This window comes from Alexandromys fortis, unplaced genomic scaffold (assembly GCF_014885135.2).
Source record: "Alexandromys fortis isolate MF-2015 unplaced genomic scaffold, M_Fortis_MF-2015_v1.1 scaffold_15, whole genome shotgun sequence".
Lineage (NCBI taxonomy): Eukaryota > Metazoa > Chordata > Mammalia > Rodentia > Cricetidae > Alexandromys > Alexandromys fortis.
This window is the reverse complement of record NW_026067911.1, coordinates 15408782-15426356: the sequence shown is the minus strand read 5'-3', so window position 1 is coordinate 15426356 and position 17575 is coordinate 15408782. Positions and strand designations below refer to the sequence as shown.

At 42.6% G+C, this 17575-nt stretch overlaps 1 protein-coding gene across 2 annotated transcripts; it reads left to right on the top strand.

Moving 5' to 3' along the window:
- Positions 1-685: 685 nt before the first annotated feature.
- On the top strand, positions 686-14582 carry Pcdh18 (protocadherin 18). 2 transcript variants are annotated; one of them, XM_050138438.1, is made up of 4 exons: positions 686-3642; positions 4425-4513; positions 4608-4771; positions 12661-14582. In XM_050138438.1, exons 1-4 carry the CDS (start codon positions 1156-1158, stop codon positions 13326-13328), a joined length of 3408 nt encoding a protein of 1135 aa, XP_049994395.1. In that variant the 5' UTR covers positions 686-1155; the 3' UTR covers positions 13329-14582. The 2 variants fall into 2 exon arrangements, with proteins under 2 accessions (XP_049994395.1, XP_049994396.1); XM_050138439.1 differs by having other exon boundaries at positions 687-3642; positions 4428-4513.
- Positions 14583-17575: the final 2993 nt, after the last annotated feature.

The window sequence follows — 17575 nt, the reverse complement described above, 5'->3', positions numbered from 1 at the left end:
GCCCCTTTCTTATCTTCAAAGAGTAAAGATGAAAGAAGACAGAAAATGAAACCTCTCCACTTGGGCTGCTCTTTAAAACAGAGCTCCAAGAAAATCGGCTCCTGTTCTCCTTGGAGAAGAAAAGACTCAAGTATTTGCCGAGGGGGAGGGGAAAGCGCATAATTAGAAGCAAGTTTTCCCATTTTATTAAATTCCTCCACCGACAAAATGCTTGGAGGTATTTTAAGTGAAACCGGCATTTAAGGGACCCCGAAAAGCAGATGATTACATGTTTGTGACAGAAGAAAAGGGCAATTAAAAAAAAAAAAAAACAAGAACTATTTAATGTGCCATATAAATACAGGCGACCAGAAGTTGATTTAAAGTTTTTTCCTGCTTTCTTTTTTCTCTTTTTTCCCTGCCTTTTTCTTTCTTTCTTTTCTTCTCTCTCTTTTTTTCTTTTCCTTTCCTGCTGTAATTTGTCTCCCCTTTGTCGCGGCACGCTTGAAGAAAGTAGATGGAGGATGGAGGAGGGGCGGGGAGGACTGGAGCCCACCCCCGGCCGCGCTCCCGCGTCCCCCGCCAGTCCCTAGCCCGCGCCCGACACCCTCCCGCTCCCACCCTCCACGCGCGCCCTCCCTCGCTCCGGTGACTCCAGCAGCTTCGGATTTGGAAGCTCGCTGATTGGCTGGAAGCGATTCAACACACGCCAGGCAAAGAGCTTTGTCTGAGTTGAAGTGAAGTTGTAGAGATTTTTCAGACTGGAGTCAGCAATCACGGGTGTTTAGTCTGCAGTCGAGCAGAGAAAAGGAAAGGAAAAAAAGAAAAAAAAATCAAGAATCGCCTGGGAAAGACACACTGCAGACTCCGCCAGCACCCTGCAATAGATGGGGACGGAGTCCACGCGGGGAGCCAGGCCGAGGTGACACGCTGCTCCCAGCCGGGAGGACTGGCGGCCACCCCCACCAGGAGAGGACTTCACGCTCTCGTCCGGAAGTCGCCACACGGTGTGTATGAAAAGTGAAGTTTGTGAGCTGCTAATTGCTGTGTGATTAAGAGTCGCTTTCAAGTCTCAGAGACCTGATGTGGTTTAGAGCTCTGAGTGGCGGGGAGGAAGTTGCTGGGATTGCCGGGCTGATTTAACTCGCCCTGGGAACGGAATATAGGGACCGACCAATGCACCAAATGAATGCTAAAATGCACTTTAGACTCGCACTTGCACTTGTGATGGCGTTTTTCAGCTACGATGTCTTGGGTAAGAATCTGAAATACAGAATTTATGAGGAGCAGAGGGTCGGATCGGTAATTGCTAGACTATCAGAAGATGTAGCTGACGTTTTATCGAAGCTACCGAACCCTTCAGCTGTTCGTTTTCGAGCCATGCCACGGGGGAATTCTCCTCTCCTGGTGGTCAATGAGAATACCGGAGAAATCAGCATAGGGGCTAAAATCGACCGCGAGCAACTATGCCAAAAAAACTTGAACTGTTCGATAGAGTTTGATGTGCTCACTCTGCCGACCGAGCATTTGCAGCTGTTCCATATTGAAGTGGACGTGTTGGACATTAATGACAATTCCCCTCAATTCTCAAGACCCGTCATTCCCATTGAGATATCGGAGAGCGCGGCAGTCGGGACTCGAATCCCGTTGGACAGTGCGTTCGACCCAGATGTTGGGGAAAATTCCCTCCACACCTACTCGCTCTCTGCCAATGATTTTTTCAATATCGAGGTGCGGACCAGGACAGATGGGGCCAAATACGCTGAACTCATAGTGGTGAGGGAGTTGGATCGCGAGCTGAAGGCGAGCTACGAACTTCAGCTCACGGCCTCCGACATGGGAGTGCCCCAGAGGTCTGGCTCCTCCATTCTGAAAATCAGTATTTCGGATTCCAACGACAACAGCCCTGCCTTTGAACAGCCCTCTTACACAATACAACTCCTAGAAAACTCCCCAGTTGGAACCTTGCTCCTGGATCTAAATGCCACCGATCCAGATGAGGGCGCTAATGGGAAAATTGTGTATTCTTTCAGCAGTCATGTGGCTCCCAAAATTATAGAGACTTTTAAGATCGACTCAGAAAAGGGACATTTGACTCTTTTCAAGCCAGTGGATTATGAGGTCACCAAGTCCTATGAGATTGATGTTCAAGCCCAAGATTTGGGTCCCAATTCCATTCCTGCTCATTGCAAAATTATAATTAAGGTTGTGGATGTCAATGACAATAAACCTGAAATTAGCATAAACCTCATGCCCCCTGGAAAAGAAGAAGTATCTTATGTTTTAGAAGGGGATCCCATTGATACATTTGTTGCCATTGTCCGAGTTCAAGACAAGGATTCTGGGCTGAATGGAGAAATAATCTGTAAACTTCATGGGCATGGACATTTTAAACTTCAGAAGTCCTATGAAAACAACTACTTAATCTTGACCAATGCCACGCTGGATAGAGAGAAGAGATCTGAATACAGTTTGACTGTGATTGCTGAGGACAAGGGCACACCCAGCCTCTCTTCAGTGAAACATTTTACTGTTCAAATCAATGACATAAACGACAATCCACCTCGCTTCCAGAGGAGCCGATATGAATTTGCCATCTCCGAGAATAACTCACCAGGGGCCTATATCACCACGGTGACAGCCACAGATCCAGATCTTGGTGAAAATGGACATGTGACGTACACCATTTTGGAGAGTTTTGTCTTGGGAAGTTCCATTACCACGTATGTAACCGTTGACCCATCTAATGGCGCCATCTATGCCCTCAGGATCTTTGATCATGAGGAAGTAAGCCAGATCACTTTTGTGGTGGAGGCAAGGGATGGAGGCAGCCAGAAGCAGCTTGCAAGCAACACCACCGTCGTTCTGACCATCATTGATGAGAATGACAACATCCCTGTGGTGATAGGGCCAGCCATGCACAATAATACTGCAGAAATCTCCATCCCCAAGGGAGCTGAAAGTGGCTTTCACGTCACAAGAATAAGGGCGGTTGACAGAGACTCCGGTGCAAATGCTGAATTCAGCTGCTCCATAGTAGCAGGTAATGAGGAGAACATCTTCCTCATGGATCCCAGATCATGTGACATTCACACCAATGTCAGCATGGAATCCCTTCCCTCCACTGAATGGACACTCTCTGTTATCATCCAGGACAAAGGCAATCCTCCCCTTCATACTAAAGTTCTTCTAAAGTGCATGATCTTCGACTACGCAGAATCTGTGACCAGCACAGCCATGACCTCTGTCAGCCAAGCATCCTTGGATGTGTCCATGATCATCATTATTTCCTTAGGAGCAATCTGTGCAGTGTTACTGGTTATCATGGTACTCTTTGCGACGAGGTGTAACCGGGAAAAGAAAGACACCAGATCCTACAACTGCAGGGTGGCAGAATCCACTTACCAGCATCACCCCAAAAGGCCATCCAGACAGATTCACAAAGGAGACATTACACTGGTACCCACCATCAATGGCACCCTGCCCATCAGATCTCATCACAGATCCTCTCCATCTTCCTCTCCAACCTTGGAAAGAGGGCAGATGGGCAGCCGCCAGAGTCAGAACAGTCACCAGTCACTCAACAGTTTGGTGACCATCTCATCAAACCACGTGCCAGAGAATTTCTCACTAGAACTTACCCACGCCACCCCTGCTGTTGAGGTAAGAACATAGACTACATCGCCCAGCACAGTCAGCTGGGAGTGCTCACTGGCTGAGCAGTAAGCACACTTTTAAGACTGTCGTTGATAAGTAGCAATATCCTGTTCCCACAGGACTCAGTTCACAGTGTGTCCCTATCTCAAATATGCCCTTTGTCATACTCTTCTGTTTTTAATAAATAATTCACTTTGCATGTAATATGTGTGATGTTAGGGGATAAATATGAAGCTCACACAGGACTCTCTAATGAGTTCCTTCACTTCTCAGAGTAAGATGTTGGGAAGTTAAAAAAGTAAAGGGACCCACTTAAGTCTCTTTGTTAAAATCTCTCCTAAAAAAAGTCAAGATCCTGGGCCTTCAGAATCTCATTCCCACGCATGCTGTCCTTGTAAAACTTTACATGGTTTTCTGGCATTGTTTTAATGAGGTAGGTTAGCAGTGTATTTTACTGGATTTTTTTTTTGAGTATTTTATTTTTCAATGTCTGACCATTTTATCTGAACTGTAAAAGAAGGCAGCTATTTAAAAGCAAGCGTTTCAAGAATGAGCAACTCAGCTGTGTTTTGAGATTATCCAACTCTCCCTGCAATATATTTTAGCTGTGTTTCCCGGCTGGCTGCACTTTCTGCACGGTCTAACATATGTAAAATCACTGACATACGGAAATTGTGAGCTCCGCATGTAATAACAAGCCTCTCTCTCCTTTTCCCTTGTGACTGCTTGAGCGTTCCCCCCATCCATGCACACTCTTCAGAAATCAGCTCTGTCTCTCTGGTTTCCAGCAGGTTTCCCAGCTTCTCTCCATGCTTCATCAGGGGCAATATCAGCCAAGGCCAAGTTTTCGTGGGAACAAGTATTCCAGGAGCTATAGGTATGAATTATCCTTTGTCTGAGCTGTTATGTCTCAAGTTAACTTAAATGCTGAAGCATAAAATTGTGTTTTATGGTTTCACTGATCTTTCTAGATATGCCCTTCAAGACATGGATAAATTCAGCTTGAAAGACAGTGGTCGTGGGGACAGCGAAGCAGGAGACAGTGATTATGATTTGGGGCGAGATTCTCCAATAGACAGGCTGCTGGGGGAAGGATTCAGTGACCTCTTTCTCACGGATGGAAGAATCCCAGCAGGTAAGAGGAAAATGATAGCTAAATCTTTATTTTCACAGCTACCACAACCCCGGGATGATGGGCAGCTTCTCCCATGCTGCTGCTTCTGCTGTCTTTAGCCTTCTCACTCAAGTGGGTGTCATCTGCACACTATTCACGGTGAACAAGCATGAGACAGTTACAGTTTTTCTTCTCCAAACCCACAATAGGCAGCTGGTAGAGAAGGAGCAATATGAGGGCTTCATAAAGGAAGGAGTGAGAGCGTGGAAGAAAAGCAAACTGCTACCCTCCTCTTTCTGTCCTATCCAGCAGTGCCATACATAGGGCACCCCCGAGCAACTCTAGAAAATTACTGGGTGGCTGTTTGTGTTCAGACAGCCTGTTTGGTGAACAGTGGTGAACTGGACTGTAATTTGGAGGACGCATTTCCTGTGATGGGAACCAACTCACCAAATCAGAGACGAAAATACCCTGGAAAGGGTATACTTTAGGCACTAAAAATAGGTGAAGGAATGTACCTTTGTAGGTGGGGAGGGGAGCGTATGTCATGCCACTTCTCATTTGGAGTCTGTACAGCAACGGAGGAGGAAAACAAGCCCAGAGGGGGATTTATAAAGCACACAGTCAGGTAGAGGAGAGGCTATTAAGTTTTGAACCAATTTTTCCTTCGTGACTGTTACCTCTAACGGTGCAGCAGAAACGCTGATCCAACTGGGTAAATACTGAGAATATCAGTAGCCATTCTGTTGCTAAGGGCTGCAGTAAGAAATCAGCCCTCAGGAACACAGATGTTTTCCTCTGCCTAGCCACATGTATAAACCCATTGTCTGTCAATCAAATGACTGTCATTTAACAATACACACAGGGAAAAAGAGCAATAGTTTACTTCCATTTTACTTCTGTCTAACATGAAATTTTTTTATTTTGGATAAAGGAGTATAGAAAATATAAGGGAGTTTACCAGTCACTTTAGGAGATTCAATAAATAGAATTTGAACTCTCATGAGCTATAGGAATCATGGTAGGACTAGCTAATCAGTGGCAGAGTTCTTCCCAGCTGTGTCCAAGGTGTCCTCTGGACCCAGGCTGCTCTGGGTTCATATGGTGTCTTTTAACCTGCCATTCCAGCTTTGACACTGGAGTTAGCTATAGTGATGGTTGTGGACTTTCTACACATGTCAGTGAATAAGCTCTTATCGTTTTGAAAACATTGATGTTATGCTCTTTGGAGTTAGTTGTGGTGATGGCGATGACATTTGTGTTCATGTGTGTTTTCAGCTTTGAAACCTGGAAGCTTATAAAGGTTACAATAATGTATCCCAGGCAGGCAGGCTGTGCCTGGTGGGCATGAGATGGTGATTGAGATATGAATCATTTCCCACACCTCTAAGCACGAATCCATGACTTATTTAGATAACAAGTCTTTTCTTTTAAATAAAAGGTCTAGCTTGTTTCTTCCCTCTCTTTCTCTCTGTCTCTGTCTCTTTCTCTCTGTATGTGTGCATGCACACACATGTGCATGTGTGTTTACCCATGTGTGTCCATGTAGGGGGCTGATGACAGTGGATATCTTCCATTTTCCTCTTTGCCTGTTGCCTTGGGAGAGTATGTTTCCTTCAGAGGCTTTTGGATACAGCTAGTCAGTTGACCAGCAAGCTTCGAGGACACCTGTCTTTGCCTTCTACTGCCAGTGTTATAGGCACAGGCAGCCATACCTGGCTTGTACATGTTGCTGAGCCAGATCTTCTTGTTTATTCAGCAGTGCTCTTACCACTGAGCCATCTCCGTAGACCCATGTTTGCTTTTGTACCCTTTATTGCAGCCTCTCTGCAACCACCAAGTGTTACTCATTTAGTTGAGTTATTACAATGATAGATACCTTTTCTCTGGCTAGACAAATGTATACGAAGGATGTCTAGTTGAATTGAAACACACTGTTGCATGGCAACCTTTATTTGCAAGTCACCCATAGAATCTATTATTTTAAATTTTTATATTCTTTAGACTAATTTGGAGACAAATCTCTGAAGTATCTAAAGGAACATATATGCCCCAAGACACCACACTCAAAGAGAATTAGTTTTATTTTTCTGGTTTATATAATGATGTAGGTCACTGAATTTCTATGATTCTGTCATATTATGATGCTGACAAAGCCCTAGAAAAGAATAGCAGAATTTCTCAGATTAGATTATTTCCTAAACAGGAACACATGATCATATCAATACTGTAAAGATATTTTAAATGATGCTTCGGTTCACTTATTGAAATTTTAATTTTTCTTGGCAATAAAATGGAGAATAAAAATAAATAATTCCAGAAAAATAACTGTGCCATTTGTAGACCTAAACAACATCTGATGTCTTTTTAAATCCTAAAATCACATAATTTGAATAGTTAACTGTTAGTGTATTATCTATGTACCCAGGCATTTATTTACTCCTTCATTACCTGCCATTCTGGGAACTGAACCAAGAATGCCACACAAGTCAAAACTGCGCTTTCTCTCTTCGCAATGCTTCTCATCTGGGTTATCTTTTAGAAAACAACAACAACAACAAAAAAAAAACACAAAAAAAAACAGAGCCAGTCATCTTTCCCTTTTTCCTATATTTCCAAAGTTATCATCCTTTCATATGCTCATGGCAGGAGAATTGTCTAGTACTTTAGCTCAGTAATGATTTAAAATACGAGTAATAAATATTAAAGAACAAAGAGAATGGGTTAACTGTAGGTAACTATAGAAAACAGTCAGTCTTAAATATTAAGTATTTAAATCTCCATCATTATCACGTAGTTGTCCAAAATCACAGACTTTGTGTATGTGCATGTATGTGTGTTTTAATCAAGTATGTCAAAAGAGACACATTCCTGTCTCAGTTGCTTCCTGCTTCTACATGTGGATGAGCTATTCTCAAGTTACAGAGAACTGGGAAACGAGCAGTGATTGGTGGTGCTGCCATTATGTTCATGTTTTGCCTGCACAGATTGCAGTGCATGCTAAGTGTCCACAGAGATAACCATCTTTGAACCATGATCATCATTCAGGGGACACTGTGCCGAGGTCCTACATTCCTGTTTATTCTGGCAATTCTGCAGGCACGTTAGTTTGTAAAACTTGTGGTTTTCAGAAGTATCTAGCCAGGAAATACCCCGAGCAGGGAAAAAATGTTGGTCCACATCTGAATCTTATTAACAGAGATCAGCACAATTTCCTAAAGTATGTATATTTTTAGGACTGGAGTATCTCATTCCAACTGTTTTCCTGCATTGATTTGTGAACAAATATAGATTGTGTTGCACTGCATGGCTTGCCAGCAGGGTCATTTCTGGTCATTCATTCTTCCAATTCCCACACAAATGTACTTTTTTTGAGCAGCTAAACAAACATGCATTTTTTGTCCATTGGCTCGTGTTCGTCAGCTCGTTTCTTTCCTCCTCATTCAACTTTGAACTCCAACACTAGGCATGTGTGCACAACGCTTCCACGTTCCCAGTGTATGCTATAGCACTAGATAGTTTGTAAAGGCTCCCCTGCCTGGTCTTTTTTCTACTTCTCTTGATTCCATCTCTTCTACTTTTCATCATCTTTCATCTGTGAGTACTTCAAATACTCATTTTTCCTTTCTCTACTCTGCTCTTCTAGCAGGTGTTTTCGCTGGCTCCTGGCCTTCCTCCCATGGCGGGTTTATTGCTCCAATGGGTGTGCCTGCTACTTCACGTCTCTTGCCCCCTCCCACTGTCAAATGTTTACTCCATACAGTTTTGCAATCTTTTCAGAACATTTTAAATCATATTTTTGTCTCAAAGTCAAACCCTGCCTCTCGTTGCTCAGCAACACTGAACACAATTATTATCTTTGTATTCCAAGTCCACTGAAATGCACTCTCGGCCTAATCTCAATCATGTCCGTTTGGAATCCTTTCCATCAGGCAGAGAGGCTTTTCTTTTGTACACACTGCACTTCCTATACGAAAAGCTGCCCTTCCCTCGCTTTGGGCACCTAATGCTGCTCACATTATTACTTTCAACTTTGTTTCGTCTTCTGAGGTACCTGTGTTCACATCCACTCCTTTTCCTTTCTCAACGTATCCCAGGAGTCATCTCACTTGCCGCTTTACCTGGGTGTCTCGGATAGCCTCTGTGATGTGCAGCTCAGAAGTAGGTCGTAGCCCTTTTGACAGCCAGGCACTGAAACGGCCCATATTTGATGGGATTTTCAAGGATGACCTGCTAGTTACTTCAGAGTTAATGGCTTGACTGAAGTTCTCTTTTATGCTCACTGCACTGCTTCCCGCCACACATGTAAGGTACAGGGCATTAATAAAATCCACACTCATATCGTGGTGCAGGAGACCATCTGTTTTCACTTGTCGCTATCACCATAAATGCTATCCTTCAAGAGAGCTTTCAAATATTCCCAAGGATGGCAGAGAAGATGGCCATTGCTCGCTCAGCTTCCCTAGATCCTTGCATATGGGATGGAACATTTGCAGTACCGAGCCATGCATGCAGTGTCCAGTAGCTGAACTCAAGAGTTAGGGGTGAATTTGAACACCCATAACGCTGAACATCTTTCCTTTGCTCCTCTCAACAGCCCCCTTTCCCTTTCATTCTCCACCTTTCTTTCCCACGGCCTCATTTTTGCTACCCTTTCCATCAGTCTGCCTCCATAATTTCTCTTTTCTCCCCCATTTTCATTAGCATGTGTGTGCTGTACATTTGAGTCTATGTATGTTTGTACATATGTGGGCATATTTGTGTGATATGTGTGCCTGTGGTGGGGGGGGGATACCCATACATGTGGATAATGCCTGCAAGCATCCTCAATAGCTCTTCCATCCTATTCAATGGGGCAGAACCTTACAACCAGACCCAGAGTTCTTGGATGTCAGTAGTCTAGTTAGCTAGCATGTTCTAGAGATAACTTGTCTCCACTGCCCAAGGCAGGAGTTACAGGTGAACTGCCACATCCACTAGGCAAGTCCATAGGTTCTGAGGATGCTAAATCTGGTTCTTGCAAATTGTGCAGCAAGTGCTCTAACCACTGGCAAATCTCTCCAGTCAATTAATTATTGCATAATTAAATGTTCACTAATCTACTGTGCTATAAATATCATTCACCGCCTAACAACCACTCCTGAGACAGTTGTGTTAGTCACGTGGGTCAAATTGGTATATTATCTTGATACCTACAGGCTCATTGTTTTCAGGTTTTGAGACAGCTTGTGTATGGTCAAGATCTCCGAATCCCAGGTGATTTTAGTCCTTATTAAAGAGCCAAAATGAGGCGGTGCTGCAAAGAAGTTCTTCCCAAGCCTAAAGACCCAGAGTTGAGGGCCAGAACAACAATACAGAAGATTCTGTTAGCCTTTCTTCCATCCAGAAGGGAGGCAGACAATATGCACAGATCTTGTTTGTTTCTTGTGAGAGACTCAGAGGACAAAGCAGGGGTTGGGAGTGGGGGCATCACCACAGTGAGAGTTCTCTGCTAAGGAAACCTAGGTGCTGTTTATATCAGCTGCTTTTCAGTTTCTTTACTGTTTTCCCCACTGAGTGGATTAGAATATGAGTTGACAAACACTTCCATGTGGCATAGTACCCAAAGTTGGTCATCTGAGCATGTGACTTCTGTTTAAATCCCCCTGGTTTGTTCAGTTGAATCTTTCCTCATAGTATAATGACCAAAAAGTTTTCTAAGACAAAGGTTCCCTTCCTCGATTCTTATTCTTTTTCCAGTGTTCTTTTTACACTTAACAATTTTTGGATTCATACCATCTGGCTCCTTCTCTTACTGCACTTGTTTTCAGTTTTGTTCCTCACCTTTTCCTGTTTCTATTAAGAATGGAGGTCCAGCGGGGCTGGGACTGAATGAGCATGTGATCAAACCGGACTCTGAATGTGGCTGACAATGAGGGCAGACTGAGAAGCCAATGATAATTAAATTAAAAAATTTATAAATAAATAAATTAAAATAAAAAAATAAAATAAATTAAAAAAGACCAGAATTAGCATGAAGATGAGTGATAAAGAGCAGTGACTTCCATGTAGTTAAAGGAGATCATTATACATCCTTTTCTGCTCACTTTTCATCCAGAAACTAGTGTGACTACAATCTCTATACAGCTCTTTACCAGCCTGTACAGAAGGCATTATGCACATAGTGGGTGATTTGCTTCCCCTCCTAAGCAGCGTGGCTGTCATAATTTCAACGGACCAAGCTGGAAATCCACTCTCGGTAGTTAGCGCTGTAAAGCCAGTGCCGACCCTGTCCCTGTGGCTCGCATCCATCTGCTTTCTTTTAGATATGAGGGCTGCTTTACATTTTCTGAAATTCTGTCCTTTGTCTTAAAATGTAAAAACGTTGAAAGATCAAGTTATCCTCCGAAAGAAGTGGTTGTTCTATGGACCACATGCTTGCATATTCTTATATATCTCTGGTTCTATGCAGTTTAGCTGCTCTGTATTTCTCTGCTTTTCTCATTGGTAGCATTTTCTAGGAATGTGAGCACTCACAGCCCACTAGGTAACTGGAGCATATGTGAGAGTTAAAGAATGTACTTTTCATCGTCTTCAGCTTTCAATGACTTTCCCATGTGATTATATACTAATGTATTTCAAACCTTGAAATAAAGACCTTATACTAGTCCAACTCAGGATACCTAAGGTAGTAATTAATAACATATTGCATTGCTATTTTAATTAACCAGCCAGTGAATAATGTGTAAAACCCTTAAGAGAAGACTGGGCAGTGGTGGAACACATCCCAGCATGTGGGAGCCAAGTCAGGTGGATCTCTGTGAGTTTGAGAACAGCCTGGTATGTAGAGGGAGTTCCAGGACAGGCTCCAAAGCTACACAGAGAAACCCTGTCTAGAAAAACCAACCAATCAACGAAACAAACAAGCAGAAAACCCTTAAGAGAGACTGATACAATGCAGATGGTAACTGGAGAGCCATATTTAGTGTTTCCATTTAAATAAAAAACAGGTGGAGAGTTCATATCAAGAAAGTTAGTGGAAGATTCATTGGAGAGATCACCTGGTGATTTTCAACAAAAGATCTCACCTTAAAATCAGTTTGTTGCCGGGCGGTGGTGGCGCACGGCTTTAATCCCAGTACTCGGGAGGCAGAGGCAGGCGGATCTCTGTGAGTTCGAGGCCAGCCTGGTCTACAAGAGCTAGTTCCAAGACAGGCTCCAAAGCTACAGAGAAACCTTGTCTTGAAAAACCAAAAAAAAAAAAAAAAAAAAAAAATCAATTTCTTGCTGTTGTCATTGTACAGCCTATGCTCATCTTTTTTTTTTTTTTTCCCTTTCTTTCAGAGAGGGTTTCTCTGTGTAACAGCCTTACCTTTCCTGGAACTAGCTCTGCAGACCAGGCTGGCCTCTAACACACAGAGCTCTGCCTGCCTCTGCCTCCGAGTGCTGGGATTAAAGACCTGCACCACCACCGCCCAGGCTTATGTTCATCTTTTGTTGGATCACCCAGGCCTTGACTCTTTTGGCCATGTTCATGCTTGAATAAATAACAATACCAGGCCTGTTCTCCTATCTTCCATCAGGATGGGATGCAGACAATATACACAATCTCATTTCTATGTTCAAATAATATATATAAGTAATATATACACAATGACCTGATTTCTTATGTTCACAGTGTACTACCAAAAATAATTACTCCCTTGTTTTAAATATGTGGAGGAATATAACAGCAACTATAGTAACTGGTGCATAAAATCAACATACACATGAAAATCAACTGTAGTCTATGTAATGTGTGCAATCACAGGCTGGCATCATGACAAATAGTACAAAACCTTCTCTTTCTACTCTAAATAAAATGGCATTCCCCACGACTTTGAGTGTTGCCCTGTATACTAACAGACCCTCCTTGCTTTGTTTGTTCCTAGCAATGCGGCTGTGCACAGAGGAGTGCAGGGTCCTGGGCCACTCTGACCAGTGCTGGATGCCCCCGCTGCCCTCGCCGTCCTCAGACTACAGAAGCAACATGTTCATCCCCGGAGAAGAATTCCCAGCGCAGCCTCAGCAGCAGCTCTCGCACCAGGGCCTCGATGATGACAGCCAGTCCGCAGAATCTGGGGAGAAAAAAAAGAGCTTTTCCACCTTTGGGAAGGACTCCCCCAGTGATGAGGACTCGGGGGACTCCAGCACATCATCCCTGCTCTCAGAAATGAGCAGTGTGTTCCAGCGCCTCCTCCCTGCATCCCTAGATACCTATTCTGAATGCAGCGAAGTGGACCGGTCCAACTCCCTGGAACGTCGGAAGGGTCCAGCGCAGGCCAAAACTGGGGGTTACCCACAAGGGGTTGCAGCCTGGGCAGCCAGCACACATTTTCAGAACCCCACCAGCAGCTCTGGGAGCTCTCTGGGGACTCACTCCAGTGTGCAGCCTTCTTCCAAGTGGCTGCCAGCCATGGAGGAGATCCCTGAAAACTATGAGGAAGATGATTTTGACAATGTGCTCAACCATCTTAGTGATGGGAAACACGAACTCATGGATGCCAGTGAGTTGGTGGCTGAGATCAACAAACTGCTTCAAGACGTCCGCCAGAGTTAGAGGACTTTAGTGGAGCCTTTGTGTTTCCATGTGTGTGGAAGTAGGGGACAGGAAAAACCCCGAAAAAAAGAAACTGGCATTGCCAAATAGTTGCATTTATCATAAATGTGTCTGTGTATATTGAATATTAAATACTGTATTTTCGTATGTACACGATGCAAGTGTGATTATTTTAATCTGTATTTTAAAAATACATTTGTACCTTATATTTATGTGTAATTTAACAGACAAATTTTATTTTTTTACTCCCATGACAAACATGTTTTCCTAATCATGCAGAAACTAGCCACTATTTGAATTTATATCCTTTTCAACCAAAGGTACTGCTTAGATTAGTTAAGCTGGGGCAGAATTATTATGCTGTATGAACAACCCCACTGATGCATTAGGCAATTCTTAGTTTCATTAAGCGATGGAACTTCCTTTTCAATATTTACAAAAAAAATAAGCATTGTTAGAAATAGTAAACAATATTATGATCAACATTCTCACTGCATTCTGTTAGCTATGATAGATCACTTCCCACAGCAAAATGGAGGAATGGCATAAAAAAAAAATTTTAGACCTAGAACCATCCTGCGGTACCTGTGGGAACGCAGTGACATGGGACTTCTTCCTAGCAATGATGAGCTTGGTCTTGAGAATATTTTACCAGCAGGAAAATGTCTGCTTGCAATTTAAACTAAACAGCGAATCTGATTTAAGCCTTGGCATATGAAATATGATTTAATGAAGTAGAAGCTGTACTCTAAATGAATACATTATGTATTCTACCAGCAAGGAGTGTTAATAAACAAAGACAGATAAGTCAGTACTCTGCCCCTGCCCCACCCAGGTTAGTAAACATAATTGATTTATCTGAAATTCCTGTTTGAATCTCTCCCTCTTTTCTCATAGTACTTGAACATTTGTATCGACTGCATTGTCTTTTTTGACTATAATTATTCATGTTTAGCTTTTGTCTCTTGTGCATGCTTTTATGGATTTGCTTGTATTTTTAGCATATGAACATTTATAAAGTCATGTTTTGGTTACTGCAATTTTGTTTGGTTTATTGTGTGACAAATGAAAACTTTATTTATTGTGCTGTTATCTTCTGTGTGGAATGCCTTGGTACGCAAGATCCTTATTATGACTATTATCATTTATGTTCAAGCTCCTATGAATGTTTTCTATTAATACACTATCTTGATTGTACTCTCCTGAAAATTTTACTGTCAGTGAAAATAAAAGGAAAATTAAAGCAAAACTAAGAACCTGTCTATGAGTCAGACTCCTGCTCTGATGTTTTAAATAGTTTGTGTGCTCAAAACTCTCCCCGAGGGGGGATTCAGCATTGGGCATCAAATGACAGAAAGGGAATAGCCAAGAGGCTTGGAAGACACTGAAAATGAAATGGGACAGAGAAGAGTCAGAGGAATGAAAGTAATTGGGTTTTTCTGCATTATGCAATCTAAATGTATTTGGAATATAAACAAAACCACAAATATTAACAGCTTTAATAGTCCTCTAGTTACAGAAGCCTTTCTCAGAACGTGTCATACTAAGTTGAGCAAGAAGAAACAAGGATAGCCTCACAAGCTTTCCAAGAGGCTAAAATACCCACCTTGGTTTCTCAACAGGGACTGCCATGTTATCTAACTGAGATAACCCCCGAATGGCGAAAATTAAGGTACTTAAATTCTCACAGGAGTCCCATATGAAATAGAATGTATTATCTCTTCCAAAAGGCACATTTGTCTCAATTGGTGGTACTGCAGCTACAGGCAAATTTTCTGTTTATTTTTCAATAGATCACACACACTAATGCTAAGCTCATTTAAATGCATTTTCCCTTTCAGTTCCACTTCCCTTCAGTACATACGATCATTAAGAAAGACTTTCTAACTTCACTGCTCTTAATTCATAACACCGGCAGTAATTGAAAGGAGCAAAGCTGGAAGTAGAGATTTTGAATAATGTGAAATAAATAAAACACAGTATCCCCACACAAGGCATTTCATGTCTCCAACCACTGGGTTCTCCTGGCTTCTCTGGTTATTCTTGCTTCCCGTGCCTACAGATTAAGGGAGTGTTAGTACATGATTTCAGATTATTTCTCTTCCCTTTCCCCAGTAATATTTTCACAAATACTAAGATGCCATGTGTATTTACCATTGTCTCACATCTTATTTATTTTTATCTCCTAGTTCCTCCTAGTTCTACGTTCCGCATTGGCTTGAAACAAACAAATTCGTAATTAAGGATGTCTTTCTCATTTATTATTCCTAATTTCCATTGGCCCCAGCGGATTCCTTTCAATATTATTCAATCGCAATCGTCCACCAAGGAAATTGTCTTCCAAGAAATATAACGTGACATCTAGCATGCTGCTTCCCAGATCTTCACTGTAACCAGAGCCTATAGAAAGTTGGGATGTACTCCAACTTTTCACAGGTCATTCACGTCGTGATTTATTCTTCACTCTTTCTTTTCTTAGTACTTAACAGACTGTAGCTTAAAGCTCTGTTGATCATTTGCATCCCTTCTCCTGTCTTCTGTGAGTCACACTCACCACCGACTAATATGTAATAATTAAAGCTCCTCTTGTCTTACTGAAGCTCCGGGGAGACCCACACAAAGCAAAATCAGTTTGATTTCCTGGTTTTATTCTTTTCCTACCAACATTAGAAAATTTTCAATGCTCAATTGAAATTACTGTCGCATTGAAATTCAAAGAACTGTGAATTATGAGAGGAGCAAGTAATTTTCTATGGAATCGATTGCATGGGTGAGAAGTGTGTCTCAAACCTGGCATGGTCTCGCACAAGTGAAACAGGTGTTCCTCAGTATGCAACGAATTTGCATGCTTTCTTTTCTGTCCTGACAGCCCCATTCCAACTCAGGATATATCAATAACACGGCAACACAGAATCAAAGATCAAGGTGGCTCTGGTTGAGTGATGAATATTCTGTGTAAAAATTAAAAACAAACTATAAAAGGTTTAATGATTTATGTGAAGCTTTTGAACATTCTAAAAGTGTAAACATTTGGAAAAAGGTAGCAAATTTGAATGAATTCTTTTTCCATGTTATGTGTGTTTGTGTGTGCATGCATGCGTGTGTGTATGTGTGTGTGTGTTTATTGTGATACTGAATATGTGCATACTGAGTATTGTGCATATTGGGTATGACACACATTCATAAATACATGTGTAGATCGGAGGTTGATGTCTGGAATCATCCTCCATTGTTCTACATTATTCAGAAAGGCAGGGTCTTTCAGTGAAACCAGAGGTCTTCTGATGTGGGAATGATTTCTTACTAATAAAGAAACTGCCTTGGCCCATTTTATTGGATAGAAAATTAGGTAGGCGGAGTATACAGAAGAGAATTCTGGGAGAAAGAAGGTTAGAGGAAGAGTCGCCATGATGCTCCCACTCCAGACAGACGCAGGTTAAGATCCTCCCTGGTAAGCCAGCTCATGGGCTACACAGAATATTAGAAATGGGTTAGAACAATATGTAAGAGCTAGCCAATAAGAAACTGGACCTAGCCGGGCCAGGCAGTGTTTGAAAGAATACAGTTTCCATGTAATTATTTCTGGGTATAAGCTAGCCATGCGGGCGGCCGGGTGCCGGGGACGCAGCCCTGCCGCTCCTATTTCAACAGATGGCGCCCAACGTGGGGCTAAATCCACTTAAAAACCTGAGAAGCCTTAAAAATAAGGGAAACAGAGTTTAACACAGATTTTTGCTGTTTTGTTGGTGACATGCTGTAGAGAGATTCCTGATTCAGCAACAGCAGCAGAGAAAAAAAGCTGCGTCATTTTAAAGCGCGGCTTCCTGGTGCTATGCTGCCAGCGTGAACTCTGGCTTTAAAGCATTTCAAGGCTTTTATGGGACTGGATGTTTCTGTTCCCACTTGGGATCGGAGGAGATTGCTCTGAGACCTGCCGATGGCTCAGCGTTCCCTGCCTACACCTGGGCAGATGGCGGAATCAGGCTTAGGCAGGCGGAAGAGCATGGCGGATTCCTGCTGCCATACAGAGACGCGTTTTCAGACTGCGCAGTGCTCTGCGTGTCAGATTTGGCTGTAACTTGGATAAAAAGAGTTTCTGTGCTGCACACTCAGTCTCAAAATTAAATTGCTGATTGCGGCTCCAATGTAAACTGCTGTTTGCCTGTAACTGTGCTCAGCTCAAAAGCACCAAATGACTCTGAGGCAGGAGCGGCTGCTCCTTGCTGAACTGTGCTGATCTCAGGCAG

Bases quoted from the DNA above. Each gene is read 5' to 3' on its own strand.
- Pcdh18 (XM_050138438.1), top strand. From the start codon at position 1,156: ATGCACCAAATGAATGCTAAAATGCACTTTAGACTCGCACTTGCACTT. The intron at 4,514-4,607 runs GTATGAATTATC...TGATCTTTCTAG, and splicing joins AAGTATTCCAGGAGCTATAG to ATATGCCCTTCAAGACATGG. The intron at 4,772-12,660 runs GTAAGAGGAAAA...GTTTGTTCCTAG, and splicing joins GGATGGAAGAATCCCAGCAG to CAATGCGGCTGTGCACAGAG.